Source organism: Callithrix jacchus, chromosome 22 (genome assembly GCF_049354715.1).
Source record: "Callithrix jacchus isolate 240 chromosome 22, calJac240_pri, whole genome shotgun sequence".
Lineage (NCBI taxonomy): Eukaryota > Metazoa > Chordata > Mammalia > Primates > Cebidae > Callithrix > Callithrix jacchus.
In genome coordinates, this window is record NC_133523.1 from 29994404 (window position 1) to 30009116 (window position 14713).

General features: G+C 49.1%; 1 protein-coding gene and 1 long non-coding RNA gene across 9 annotated transcripts in view; one reads left to right on the forward strand and one right to left on the reverse strand.

Moving 5' to 3' along the window:
- WDR88 (WD repeat domain 88) overlaps nucleotides 1-12500 on the forward strand; it is a 33954-nt gene extending 21454 nt beyond the window's left edge. For 2 of the 5 annotated variants that reach the window (XM_035283826.3, XM_035283827.3), the window contains 4 exons: nucleotides 1304-1386; nucleotides 4937-5005; nucleotides 10901-10993; nucleotides 12093-12414. In XM_035283826.3, coding sequence (XP_035139717.3) covers nucleotides 1304-1386; nucleotides 4937-5005; nucleotides 10901-10993; nucleotides 12093-12266 — 419 coding nt within the window. In that variant the 3' untranslated portion in view covers nucleotides 12267-12414. Of the gene's footprint in view, nucleotides 1-1303; nucleotides 1387-4103; nucleotides 4223-4936; nucleotides 5006-7365; nucleotides 7622-10900; nucleotides 10994-12092 lie in introns of those variants that run through there. The other 3 variants (XR_008478763.2, XM_008987697.5, XM_054250581.2) reach the window with 3 other exon arrangements.
- Nucleotides 677-14662, reverse strand: LOC118150078 (uncharacterized). 4 transcript variants are annotated; one of them, XR_008478765.2, is made up of 5 exons: nucleotides 14416-14662; nucleotides 6346-6633; nucleotides 5314-5411; nucleotides 5036-5155; nucleotides 677-2842 (listed from the first exon to the last, which is right to left on the reverse strand). It is a non-coding gene; the product is annotated as an uncharacterized LOC118150078 (long non-coding RNA). The 4 variants fall into 4 exon arrangements; XR_008478766.2 differs by having other exon boundaries at nucleotides 6334-6633; XR_008478764.2 differs by lacking the exon at nucleotides 5314-5411.
- Between the last annotated feature and the right edge of the window lie 51 nt (nucleotides 14663-14713).

Genomic DNA, 14713 nt, shown 5'->3' on the forward strand with positions numbered 1-14713 from the left:
GCCTTTAATTCTAGCTCTGGGGAGGCTGAGGTGGGAGCATTGCTTCAGCCCCCGAGTTTGAGATCAGCCTGAGCAATATAGTGAGACCCCATCTCTACCAAAAAAAAAAAAAAAAAATTAACCGGGTGTGCTGGCACATGCTTAGAGTCACAGCTACTTGGGAACTGAAGTGGGAGGATCGCTTAAGCCCAGGAGTTTGAAGCTGCTATGAATTATGACTGCACCACTGCACTCCAGTCTGGGTGACAGAGCAAGACTTTGTCCCCAAAAATAAATAAATAAATAGAATGGTCCCCAGCCACAGTGCTGAAGGGCTGTTTACTATTCCTAAGAGCAAGAACGCTATGATGGGGAAAATACATGCATTCATTCAGGCAAGAGTTATAGTGCTGTTGGCTGTGAGTTCGATGTAAACGAATCAACAGTATATATGCAATCAGTTGTCTTTAAACAGAAACACACATACAACAAGGTTATATACTGATCAGCTGAGGAGCATGTTGGGAGCTGAGGCTCACAGGAACCTGGCCCTGTATTTCCCCTGGGAGCAATGGTTCAGTATTCGCTAATTCCACGTCTGCGTCAACTTTATAGAACAGAGGTCCCCAACCTTTTTGGGACCAGGGGCCAATTTCATGGAAGACAACTTTTCCACAAACGGAGGTGTGGGGGATGATTTTGGGATGATCCAAGCATGCCCTTTATTTTTATTATTATTACACTGTACTATATAGTGAAATAATTATACAACTCACCATACTGTAGAATCATTGGGAGCCCTGAACTTGTTTCCCTGCAACTACACAGTCCCATCTGGGTTTGACAGGAGACAGTGACAGATCATCAGGCTTTGGATTCTCATAAAGAGTATGCAACCCAGATCCCCTGCATGCACAGTTCACAATAGGGTTGCGCTCCTATAAGAATCGTATGCAGCTGCTGATCTGACAGGAGGCGGAGCTCAGGTGGTAAGATGAGTGATGGGGAGCAGCTGTAAATATAGACGAAGCTTTGGCTTGCTTGCCTGCCGCTCACCGCCTACTGTGTGGTCCGGTTCCCAACAGGTCACAGATTGGTACCAGTCTGTGGCCCAGGGTTTGGGACCCCTGCCATTGAACATAACTACTGTGAATGATGAGAATCAGCTGTAATTGGCTTGGGGTTGTGGAGCTGCCCCAAGAAGGGTTTCGGTGTAGTCAGAGTGAGCTGAGGTGGTGCCTTGCCAAGGCATCCTCAGCCGGCTTTGGGCTGACTTGGCTTGGAAAGATGACCCCCATCTCCACCCTTTCATTTTGTGTTGCAGGCTCTTTTCTCATTTCTGGAGGGTTTGATAGGACTGTGGCTATTTGGGACGTAGCAGAAGGCTACCGGAAGCTCTCCTTGAAGGTACATGTGGCCAGCATGAGATGGAGGATCTGAGCTTCCCTCCTGAGTCCTTCCCATGCTCAGTGCTGGGTGCTGGGGACACAGCTGTGGGTGACACAGACCTAGATGTCTCCCGTGGGCTGATGAAGGATAGACAAGAAGCCAGCAGACACACCACTGGCTTTGAGGAGTGAAATGGAGAAACCACAACAGGGTGACATGATGGGTACAGACGTGGGGAACCCATCCACATTGCATGGGCAGGGAGAGCTTCCTGGAGAAGGAAGTGTTTGAGCTGAGAACCGGGTGGGGATCTTGAAGAAGAGGATTTCAGGCAGATGAAACAGCCAATGCAAAAACTCCGAGGTGGGAGTGTCCAAGAACAGCAGAAGTTACTGTGCAGGGCCAGGTGCAGGGCCAGGTGCAGGGCCAGGTGCGCCTGTAATTCCAGTACTTTGGGAGGCTGAGGTGGGCGGATCACCTGAGGTCAGGAGTTTGAGACCAGCCTGGCCAACATGGTGAAACCCCATCTCTACTAAAAATACAAAAATCAGCCTAGCATCGTGGTGTGCACCTGTAGTCTCAGCTACTTGGGAGGCTGAAGTGGGAGGATCGCTTGAACCTGGGAGACGGAGGTTGCAGTGAGCTCAGATCGCACCACTGCACTCCAGCCTAGGCGACAGAGTGAGACTCCACCTCTAACAAAACAAGTCAAAACAAAACAAAACAAAATAACCAGAAATTACTGTGCAGAGGGATGGCATGAAAGGCGTAGTGAGGCATGAAAGCTTGGGGTTCCAAAATGGGGGTGTCAGTTGAATGTTCTTGGCTGCAAGTGAGAGAAGCCCTAACTCAGAGTGGCTCTATGATAAGGGGATGTGTAATCCAACATGGCCAGAACCCAGGATTGCCTCATTCTATGCCCCTGTTCCCCAAGGGGCCCTGTACCCAGGATTTCTGCATACTCCCTGGTTTCACGATCTCACTGTCACCTTTGGCTGTGAATGCTTGGTCTTTCTGTGCCCAGAGACACAAAGGAATGTATCCTTGAGCAGCCCATGTTCAGGTCCCTGGGGCTGGTCTGTCTGAGCTGTCTTCTCCTAGGACTTGGGGAGGCAAAATGAGTTTGCTCACAGCAAATAAACAGCTTGAAATGGAATGTTAAACCTCTCTGTGCTTAAAGTCCCTCTGTCATCCGGGTGCGGTGGCTCATGCCTAGATTCCCACAGCACTTTGGGAGGCAGAGGCTGGAGGATCACTGGAGGTCAGGTGTTCGAGACCAGCCTGGCCAACATAGTGAAACCCCGTCTCTACTAAAAATACAAAAATTAGTCAGGCATGGTGACAGGTGCCTGTAATCCCAGCTACTCGGGAGGCTGAGGCAGGATAATCGCTTGAACGGTGGAGGTTGTGGTGAGCCAAGATCACGTCATCACGTCATTGCACTTCAGCCTGGGCAACAAGAGGGAAACTCCGTCTAAAAAAAAAAAAAAAAGAAAAAAGAAAATCACTAGAGGAGCCTGGGAGGTAGAGGTTGCAGTGAGCCAAGGTTGTGCCACTGCACTCCAGCCTGGGTAACAGAGCTGGTTGTTCTATTTTGTCTCCTCTTCTCTCCTCTCTCTCTGTTCTCCCATCCTCAAATTCCTATCCTTTTATTATACTAAGAAGCTTAATCCTTTCCTCTGACCACACCATGGTCTCACCTTCCGCCTCTTTCCACATGGGGAAGGCCAAAGGAGGACAGAGACGCTGGCACAGAGCCAGACATCATTCAGTGTCTGAGGCAGCAATGGCATCTATCTGCTCTGAGTTCCTTTTTACCCAAAGAAAACATCCCACTCCTGCCTCTGCTTGAGCCACAGTGGATCAAGTCTGCAGTTATTGGAAGCCAAAAGCCCCCTCATTTACAGGGCCTCTGAGGGGTGTTTCCTAGAACAAAGAATGTAAATGAAAATCTGAGACCAGCTGGGAATATAGTATTTCTCCCCCCATCCTGCTAAATGCCTGAGTACTATTTTAAAAAAACATACACAATGGCACACACATTTGTAGTCCCAGCTACTCGGGAGGTTGAGGCAGCAGAATCACTTGAGCCCAGGAGGTTGAGGCTGCAGTGAGCTATGACTGAGCTGCTACGCTCCAGCCTGGGGAACAGAGTGAGACCCTGCCTCAAAATAAGAAAAACTAAATACATAAACAAAGAATGGGCTGGGCATGGTGACTCATGCCTGTAATCCCAGCACTTTGGGAGGCTGAAGCAGGTGGATCACTTGAGGTCAGGAGTTCGAGACCAGCCTGGCCAACATGGTGAAACCTTGTCTCTACTAAAAATACAAAAATTAGCTGGGCACGGTGGCAGGCACCTATAATCCCAGCTACTTGAGAGGCTGAGGGTGGAGAATCACTTGAACCCAGGAGGTGGAGGTTGCAGTGAGCGGAGATTGCACCATTGTACTCCAGCCTGGGTAACAAGAACAAAACTGTGTCTCAAAAAACAAACAAACAAACAGAAACAACAACAGACCTCAGTGCTCACCCTCCTTCCAGCCCCGAACCCAGCCCTGTCCCCAACTCCACCTGCCTGTCCCCTATCCCAATCCAGTCCTGCCCCACCCATTAAAAAAAAATAGATGTGCATATATCACGTCTTTACACTTTGTATTCTACCCTAAATGTTGCTGACGAGACCAAGGAAGTACAATGAACTGTTCTGCTCTTTCCCTTTTTTTTTTTTTTAGACGGAGTCTCACTGTACCGAGGCCGGAGTGCAGTGGCCTGATCTCAGCTCACTGCAACCTCTGCCTCCCAGGTTCAAGTGATTCTCCTGCCTTGGCCTCCTGAGTAGCTGGGACTACAGGTACGCACCACCATGACTGGCTAATTTTTGTATTTTTAGTAGAGATGGGGTTTTACTATGCTGGCCAGGCTGGTCTTGAACTTCAGACCTCATGATCCACTCGCCTTGGCCTCCCAAAGTGCTGGGATTATAGGCATGAGCCTCCCCCTGCCGCACCCCCCTTGCTTTTTTTTGAGACGGTCTCACTCTGTCGCCCAGGCTGGAGTGCAGTGGCATGATTATGAATCACTGCAGCCTCAACCTCCCAGGGCTCAGGTGATTCTCCCACATTAGCCTCCTGAGTAGTTGGGATTACAGGCGCATGACATGCCCAGCTAATATTTTGTATTTTTGTAGAGACAGGGTTTCACTATGTTGTCCAGGCTGTTCTCAAACTCCTAGACTCAAGGAATCCATCCACCTCAACCCCGCAGAGTGTTGAGGTTACAGGCGTAAGCCACTGCGCTCAGCCAGCTACTCTTAAATGTAAGCAACGCTGGACTCTTGACTTTCTGTTGTTTTCTAAGATAGGGGATCTCACTCTGTTGCCCAGGCTGGAGTGCAGTGGCATGATCACGGCTCCCTGCAACTTCCACCTCCTGGGCTCAAGTGACCCTTCCACCTCGGCATCCCAAAGGGCAGGTTACGGGTGGGAGCCACCACACGCAGATTGTTTCTGTTGTTTTTCAAAATGATTTTTCTCCATGTTCTCATGAAAATTTGTTATTTCTTCAGGGCCATAATGACTGGGTGACAGATGTTGCTGTCAGCAACAACAAGAAATGGATCCTGTCTGCTTCCAAGGTAAAAGTGGCCGAGCTCTGAGTGACTTACCATATCCATCATATTCATCAGAATTGGTGATAGCAGGAGAGTTACTGGCAAGTGTAAACGTCCTGGGTGGGTTTGGTGAGGCGTCTGTACCTAGCTGGTCCATCGCGTTCACGGAGCTGCCTGGGAATGTACATCAAAGGATGCCATCAAGAAAGCAAAAAGGGGAGGCCGAGGCGGGTGGATCATGAGGTCAAGAGATCGAGACCATCCTGGTCAACAAGGTGAAACCCTGTCTCTACTAAAAATACAAAAAATTAGCTGGGCATGGTGGTGCGCACCTGTAATTTCAGCTACTCGGGAGGCTGAGGCAGGAGAGTTGCTTGAACCCAGGAGGCAGAGGTTGCGGTGAGCCGAGATCGTGCCATTGCACTCCAGCCTGGGCAACAATAGTGAAACTCCGTCTCAAAAAAAAATAAAAGAGAAAGCAAAAAGACAACTTCGAGAATGGGAGAAAATAGTTGTACAGCATGTATCTGGTAAGAAGTTAATATGTAGAATACATAAAGAACTTCGAAAACTTCACAACAAAAAACAAGCAACCCAATTCAAGAATGGGCAAAAGACTCAGACATTTCTCTGAAGAAGATATACCAATGTCCAAGAAGCATATGACAAGATGCTCAACATCACTGTCATTAGGGAAATGCAAACAAAAAGCACAGTGAGATACCACTTCGCATCTACTAGGAGGGCTATCATAAAAAAACTCAGAAGATAATGAATGTTGGCAAGGGACTTGGAGAACTGGATCCCTTGTGCGTGACTGATGAGAATGTAAAACAGTGCAGCTGCGGGTTTGGCAGTTTCTCAAAAGCTTAAACAGAGCTACCATATGATCCAGCAACTCCACTTTTGGGTTTATATTCAAAAGAATTGAAGGCAGGGGATTTCTGATACTTATATGCCAGTGTTCATAGTAGCATTATTTACTACAGCTAAAAGGTGGAAGCGACCCACGTGTTGGATGAATGGATACATAAAGTGTGGTCTATCCATACAAGGAAATTCAGCCATAAAAACAGGGAAATTCTGACATGCTACATCATGGACGAATCTTGATGACATGCTAAGTGAAATAAGCCGGTCACAAAAGGATAAATCCCATCGTAATTCCACTTAGATGAGGTATCCAGCAGAGCCAAATTAAGAGAATGTAGAATGGTGCTTGCCAGAGGTTGGTGGGTGGGGTGAAAGTTATTAATTGGTAATAGACGTTTTGTTGGGGATGGTGAATAAGTTTTGGGTCTAGAGAGTGGTTATGCTGATAGAAGACTGTGAAGGTATTTAATGTGACTTACTTGTACACTTACAAATAGTTAAAATGGGCAGGGCATGGTGGCTCACGCCTGTAATCCCAGCACTTTGGGAGGTTGAGGTGGGTGGATCACAAGGTTAGGAGTTTCAGACTAGCCTGGACAAGATAGTGAAACCCCACCTCTATTAAAAATACAAAAATTAGCTGGGTGTGGTGGTGTGCCTGTAGTCCCAGATACTCAGGAGGATGAGGCAGGGGAATCGCTAGACTTGGGAGGTGGAAGCTGCAGTGAGCTGAGATCAAGCCATGGCATTCCGGCCTGGGCAACAGAGTGAGACTCCATCTGAAAAAAAAAAAAAAAAAAAAAAAAAAGATTTTACTTACTGGCAAAAACAGGTTTTATTTCCCAGTACTCCAAAAATGTCCAAATGTACTAAATCTTCAAGCTTATTTTAAAAGACTTAAGTATTTGTCAGGCTGCGCATGGTGGCTCACGCCTGTAATCCTAGCACTTTGGGAGGCTGAGGCAGGTGGATCACCTGAGCTCAGGAGTTCAAGACCGGCCTGACCAACGTGGAGAAACCCCATCTCTACTAAAAATACAAAATTATCCGGGCGTGGTGGCACATGCCTGTAATTCCAGCTACTTGGGAGGTTGAGACAGGAGAATTGCTTGAACCCAGGAGGCAGAGGTTGTAAGACTGCAGTGAGCCAAGATCATGCCATTGCACTCTAGCCTGGGCAACAAGAACAAAACTCCATCTCAAAAAAAAAAAAAAAAAATTAAAAGAATAGGTATTTCTCAATGAAGTCACAACCTCGGCTCACTGCAACCTCTACCCTCCAGGTTCAAATGATTCTCCTGCCTCAGCCTCCTGAGTAGCTGGGATTACAGCCCCTCGCCACCACATCTGGCTAATTTTTGTATTTTTAGTAGAGACAGGGTTTTGCCATGATGGCCAGGCTGGTCTCAAACTCCTGACCTCAGGTGATCTGCCTGCTTTGACCTCTCAAAGTGATGGGATTACAGGTATGAGCCACCATGCCTAGCCTAAAATTTTTTTTTATTCTGTAGGTACGAGGTCTCACTATATTGCCCAGGCTGGTCTTGAATTCCTGGGCTCAAGTCATCCTCCTGCATATGCCTCTCAAAATGCTGGATTACAAGTGTGAGCCACCATGCCCAGCTTGCAACTAACTTTTGAATGACAATATCTAAGAGCTGGGAAGACATTTTTTGTTACCACAATTTGGCAAGCCACTTGCTATACTGTAGGAAGTATGCTTATTGGTAAGATCTGACAGCTCTACACAGTGAAGCCAACACATCTGTTACCAACATGTGCCCTTTGTTCTCCCACAGGATATTTAATTTCAACTGCTGAATCAAGAAATGTAACATACTAAGTGTATCCATTTATTTTTTTATTTTTTAAAGGCTAGTCAAGTGAAGCAGTGGGAGTGGAGAAGGAACAAAGAAATCTAACTGGTTGTGATCAATTAGTTGTAAACACCACTGCACTGGACCAGTGTATCCATTTTTTTATTGCTGCTATATTAAGTTACAGGACTGTACTGTTTAAACATTAAGTAACACAAATTTACTATCTTACAGTTCTGTAAGATAGAAGTCTGACAAGTTCTCATTGGGTTAAAATCTAGGTGTCAACAAGAATGCATTCCTTTCGGGAACTATTATTTATTTTATTTTATTTATTTATTTATTTTTGAGACCGAGTTTCGCTCTTGTTACCCAGACTGGAGTGTAATGGCGTGATCTCGGCTTGCCGCAACCTCCGCCTTCTGGGTTCAAGCAGTTCTCCTGCCTCAACCTCCCGAGTAGCTGGGATTACAGGCACGTGCCACCATGCCCAGCTAATTTTTTATTTTTAGTAGAGATGAGGTTTCACCTTGTTGACCAGGATGGTCTCGATCTGTTGACCTCGTGATCCACCCACCTCAGCCTCCCAAAGTGCTGGGATTATAGGCGTGAGCCACCGCGCCCGGCCTCGGGAACTATTATTTTATTTTTTTTTCCGAGCTAGCTGAGATTTTATTTTGGACCAAAAAAAAAAAAAAAAAAGCAATTGAATTGTTTTGCAGCTGGAGGCATGGGCAAGGGGGGTCCCCAGGCAGTAAACTCCCCGCTGGTGGGCTGAGGGCTAGGGCTGAGCATCAGGTGGGTCTCCTGTTCCCTTCACTCCCCTGCACAGCAACCTCCCTCCTGGGCTCTGGGGCAGCCTCAGGAGGGGCAGGCTGGGAGGGGCTGTTGCAGCTGTTCACTTGGGCAGGACGTCAGAGGACTCGGACACCAGCCTCCCATCGCGGGTCTTAATCTTCTTCACAACCACAGCCTTGGTGGAGCTGGTGCGGCTGATGGAGCTGGAGCCCATGACAGAGCAAAGCTGGAGCCCAGGCCGTAGCTGAGGCCGGGGCTTGTGAGGCCCCCATAGGCAGAGCTCAGACCACCTGCATAGCTGCTGGTGGTCTTCGTGTGGATACTCATGTTCTGCATCCCGGACTCCAGCCGGCTCTCCTCGCCCTCCAGTAGCTTGCGGTAGGTGGCGATCTTGATGTCCAGGGCCAGTTTGACATCCATCAGCTCCTGGTACTCACGCAGCTGCTTTGCCATGTCCTGCTTGGCCTGCTGCAGGGCGGCCTCCAGCTCCTGCCTGCTGCTTGGTATGAGCATCCTTGAGTGCCTGCTCCCTGCGATGCTCAGCATCTCTAATGGCGGCCTCCGGGGAAGCCCTCTGGCCTTTGAGGCCCTCGATCTCAGCCTGGAGTCAGCTGATGTTCCGGTTCATCTCGGAGATCTCAGTCTTCGTACGCTGCAGGTCATCTCTGTGCTTCCCAGCCAGCCTCTGCAGCTCCTCATACTTGATCTGGTATACACTCTCCGCCTCAGCCCGGCTGCGGATGGCAATTTCCTCGTATTGTGCCTTGACCTCGGCGATGATACTGTCCATGTCCAGAGAGCGGCTGTTGTCCATGGACAGCACCACAGACGTGTCGGAGATCTGGGACTGCAGCTCCCGGATCTCCTCTTCATACAGCTGCCTGAGGAAGTTGACCTCGTCAGTCAGTCCTTCCAGGCGAGACTCCAGCTCTACCTTGTTCATGTAAGCTTCATCCACATCCTTCTTGATGAGGACAAATTCATTCTCCATCTCTGTACACTTATTGATCTCTTCCTCATACTTGTTCGTGAAGTCCTCCACCAGCCCCTGCATGTTGCCAAGCTCCGCCTCCAGCTTCAGCTTCTCCTGGCCCAGAGTCTCCAGCTGCCCCTCAGGTTGTTGATGTAGTTCTCAAACATGTTGTCCATGTTGCTCCGAGCCGTTTTCTGCTGCTGCAGGAGGCTCCACTTGGTCTCCAGCATCTTGTTCTGCTGCTCCAGGAACCGCACCTTGTCGATGAAGGAAGCAAACTTGTTGAGGGTCTTGATCTGCTCCTTGTCCTGGGTACGCACGGCCTGGATGTTGGGGTCCACATCCACCTTAATGGGGTTCAGCAGGCTCTGGTTGATGGTGACAGCGGTGATGCCTCCCATGCCTATGCCGCTGGCCCCAGAATAGCCTGCACCCAGGCCACCCCAGAAGCCACTACAGCTCACTCGGGAGAAGCTCAAGCGGGCACTGGGCCCACTCGTGAAGGAGCGGCTGCTGAAGGCCCCGGGGCCAGAGGTGGACACCTTGTAGGACTTCTGGGTAATTCCAAATTCCTTTGGTAATCAAGTACAAAAAGGCCATGGGCTTAAAGTTGAAACAGGTTGGTATTGGGTAAAATGAAGCCAGTGAAAGCTTTCATTAGTTTCCTCTATAATTTGTCATTTGAACACCTGATGGACATGGTGGAGGCAGGAGTGGAGGCAGGTGGGCTGAACCAGGGAGAGATTCCAGAAGGAGTGGAGAAGCTGCTTCTTCAGGAACTATTATTAACTAAAGTTAACTAAAGTCCGTGGTTTACATCGTTTCACACTTTGTGTTGTATAGGTCTATGGATTTTGCCAAATGTGTATCATATATCCACCAATACAGTGTCATGCAGAATAGTTTTTTTTTTCTTTTTTTTTAGATAGTGTCTTGCTCTGTTGCCCAGGCTGGAGTGCAATGGCACGATCTTAGCTCACTGCAACCTTCACCTCCTGGGTTCAAGCCATTCTCCTGCCTCAGCCTCCCAAGTAGTTGGGACTACAGGTGCATGCTACCATACCTGGCTAATTTTTGTATTTTTAGCAGAGATGGGGTTTCACCATATTGGTGAGGCTGGTCTCAAATTCCTGACCTCACCTTCTTCTGCTTCTCAAAGTGCTGGGATTATAGGCATGAGCCACCGTGCCCAGCCATACAGAATAGTTTTACTGTTCATCCCTCCTCCTCTTCCTCATCATCCTGGGCAACCACTGATCTATTTGCTTTCTTTACTTTTGCCTTTTCCAGAACGTCAAGGTTGGAATTACACTCTGTGGCCTCTTCAGGCTGGCTTCTTTGGCGTAACAATGTGCATTGAAGATTCCTCTTTCTGTGCCTTTTGACTGCTGAATGATATTCCTTTGTATGGATGTACCACAGCTTGTTTTATGACTGCTGGTTTCCTATTTGTTTTAGGATAGGACCATGAGACTGTGGAATATTGAAGAAGTTGACCAAATTCCTTTGGTAATCAAGTACAAAAAGGCCATGGGCTTAAAGTTGAAACAGGTTGGTATTGGGTAAAATGAAGCCAGTGAAAGCTTCATTAGTTTCCTCTATAATTTGTCATTTGAACAAACTTTGGGCACCTAGAGATGCAAGTGTGAACAAAGAGACGAACATTTTTGCCCCAGCAGAGCTTAAATTCTAAAAGAGGAAACACACAAGAAAAATGTGTAGTAAGTTGCATGGTGTTAAGTAATTGACAGAAAATACACAGCAAAAGGGAATAGGAGTGCTGGAGGTTGCAAGATTTTTTTTTTTTTTTTTTTTTTTGAGACGGAGTGTCGCTCTTGTTACCCAGGCTGGAGTGCAATGGCGCGATCTCAGCTCACCGCAACCTCCGCCTCCTGGGTTCAGGCAATTTTCCTGCCTCAGCCTCCTGAGTAGCTGGGACTACAGGCATGCGCCACCATGACCAGCTAATTTTTTTTTTTTAGTAGAGACGGGGTTTCACCTTGTTGACCAGGATGGTCTCAATCTCTTGACCTCGTGATCCACCCGCCTCGGCCTTCCAAAGTGCTGGGATTACAGGTGTGAGCCACCGCGCCCAGCCCTGGTTGCAAGATTTTAAAAGGTAGTCAGGATAGGTCTCACTGAGGTGGCCGCTATTTCAATTTGAAGGTGGTGAGGGGGTGAGCCATGTAGAGGAGAGAACTTCCAGCTGGGCACAGTGGCTCTCGCCTGTAATCCCAGCAGTTTGGGAGGCCGAGGCGGGCAGATCACCTGAGGAGGGAGTTCGAGATGAGCCTGGCCAACATAGAGAAACCTCATCTTTACTAAAGATACAAAATTAGCCAGGCATGGTGGCGCATGCCTGTAATCCTAGCTACTTCAGAGGCTGAGGTAGGAGAGTCACTTGAACCCGGGAGGTGGAGGTTGCGGTGAGCCAAGATTGAGCCATTGCACTCTAGCCTGGGCAACAAGAGCAAAACTAAGTCTCAAAAGAAAAAAAAAAAAAGAGATTCCAGAGAAGGGAGCCTTTGCCTTGCCTTGCTCAACATAGCTGGATCAGGTGGGAGAATTCTAATGATGTGCCTGATGAGAATTCTAATGAACCCCTCTGACGAGCACCTCCTTTCTGCTCTTTTAAAATATCCCATGTCAGTGCGAAAGATGTGACAGGCCTTTCTCCATCTTTGAGAGTGACACCTCTTCTGAAATATTCACCCAATGCGTGTTCTGCCGGATAGATACAAGGGGCTTGCCAGCGGAGACTTCATCATTATCATCATTGGAAAGGGAGAACTCACCATTGCCAAGGGGAAGCAAGGATGACTGACAGCCACGGGACCCTTTGAGTGACTTGAGCACAGGCTACCTAGCATGTACGTTTCGGGGCTCTGCAGGGACTTTCTCTTGTGCCCCTCCCAGACTCAGTGGTCCTGTCATACTGGGGCAGGATGCAAGCGTTGGCTGGGCTCTAAGCACAGTGCCACCTCCTCAGCTCTCAGCTTAGGGAGTGAACACTTTATTTTCTGTTTTCACGCAAAATAAATCTAATTCCTTTGGAAAACAAGTGTGCATGTGCATTTGAAAAGCAGTCTTGCTGTTTCTAAGCTTTATGTCTTGGTGCTCATCCTGTTTGATTTTTGGAACATATATTAGACTCACTTTATGGAGTCTGGAGTTGTCCTGTAAAGTGACCTGTGGGGGCTGGCGCCAGTAGTTCTGGAGAAAGGGTTTGTTCAATAAATATGACAAGGCATGGGGCACCCTCTGTGGATGTGATGGCAAGATACTGTGGGTGCCTCCCTGGCTAATGCTCCCAGAGGGCCACCTGCCCAGGGCAGAGGATGATTTGGTTAGCCAAGGGAGTGGCAGTGGCACTGCATCACAGGCAGGTGTGTCTTCTAGACTTCTCAATTTCCAGAACTCCCAGGTCTATGCACAGCCCTCTTCCTGCTGCCGCCGCATATTGTACAACATGCATCAGTCCAGAAAGAGTCAAGTTTTCTGTTAATAAGAACCCTTTTCCACTTGGTATGGTTCACATGATTCTCATCAAATATCATTAATAGGCCCCTTAGTCCATTTAAAAAGCTTAACTGAGCCTGGGCGCAGAGGCTCCTGCCTGTAATTCCAGCACTTTGGAAGACTGAGGCAAGTGAATAGCTTGAGGCCAGAAGTTTGAGACTAGCTTGGGAAACACAGCAAGACCTCTCCACAAAAAACGAAAACACTAACCAGGTGTGTGGTGCACCCGTAGTCCCAGCTGTTTGGGAGGCCAAGGCAGGAGGATCGCTTGAGCCCCAGGAGTTCGAGGCAGCCAGTGAGCTATATGATTGTGCCACTGCACTCCAACATGGGTAGCAGAGCAAAAAAACCCAGCAAGACTGATTTATATATTATTACATAATGTCTAGTGTCAATTGTCTGGCATCCAATAATTCTGTGCATAAGCACCATGGCCTGGAAGTTGTCATGTGGGTGGGTCCCATGTCCGATGCCATCCTTGTCAGTCACAATGGGGTGACTGGTCACCGTCAAGTTGTCTGTTCACTGCTTATCCATTCATTTACATGAATGATGTATGAACGTGGCAAACCTCCACTTATGCCCTCCCAGCCACTGGAACCTCCTTGCAGAGAGGTCCCATCGCTAGTGGCCTCCCTCCTCCCAGTTGAATTTGAGGCCTTAGCACACATGAACAGGCATAGATGATGCACCCCCATGGCTGTGGAGGGCGGCTAGACGGCAGGTGTCAACACGGCCCCCACGGATGGGTTCACCCATCAGTGAACCGTCAATATGAATATGACGAGGTGTGGGCAAGACACTGGGTGCCTCCCTAGCTAATGCTCCCAGATGGCCACCTGCCCAGAGCAGAGGACGGTTTGGTTAGGCGCCACGTGGGTGGCGGTGGCATTTCCATCACGGGGTGTCTCATGCTGTCTCCTCTAGACTTCTCAATGTCCAGAACGCCCATGGTTATGCGCAGCCCTCTTCCGGCTGCCACGGCATAGTACACAGTGTGCATCAAGCCAGAAAGAGGCTGAGAGAGAAGCTTAGGTTCCTAGTGCACACCATACTGGGTGAACCTTTCTGTGCATGCCGGAGAGATGGTGGGTGGATGGGTTGGCAGTGTTCGGCTGCGTCGTTGCCCACAGGTCCTCTGCAAAGTGCGGGGACCAGTGGCTGGTGTAATTGCGTAAGGACACCCAGAAGGGGCAAGTGAGAAACCAAGGCGGAGAGGGCCTTGCCTGCTCTGGCAGCAGAAACCCCTTCATATAAGGTGTCGGTGCCCCACGCCAGCAGCCTGGGAACCCCGAAGCCCATGATCCCTCCTCGGAGCCTTCCTGACCCCTCGACTTTTCCCCAGCTCAGGATCCGCGGGAGAAGTGACTCAACTGAAGTTATGGCCCCGGGAGCTGACAGGGCCCCCGGTCTTCCCAGGCTGAGGTCGCTGGGCGGAACGGTCCGAAGCTTACCCGGGTCACCGTCGGACAGAGGCGGGTGTGCCGGCCGCGCTGGCGGGGCCGGAGGTTCTCCGGAGCGGGTAGGGGTTTGGCCACACTACCCTGAGGTCCAGTCCTCGCGCCAGTGTTCCCCAAGGCAGAGCGTCCTGGCTCCACGTTGGAGGAGACATCATTGTGGCCGGGAAGCCTCTCCTTCTCAGACTCGCTTGCTCAGTGTAGCCCGAGCTTCCGGTCTCGGTCGCCGCGGAAGCTACATTTCGAGTACGCTGCAGCAGGTCAAGTCTGTGCGCATGCGCGCGACCCAAGAGAC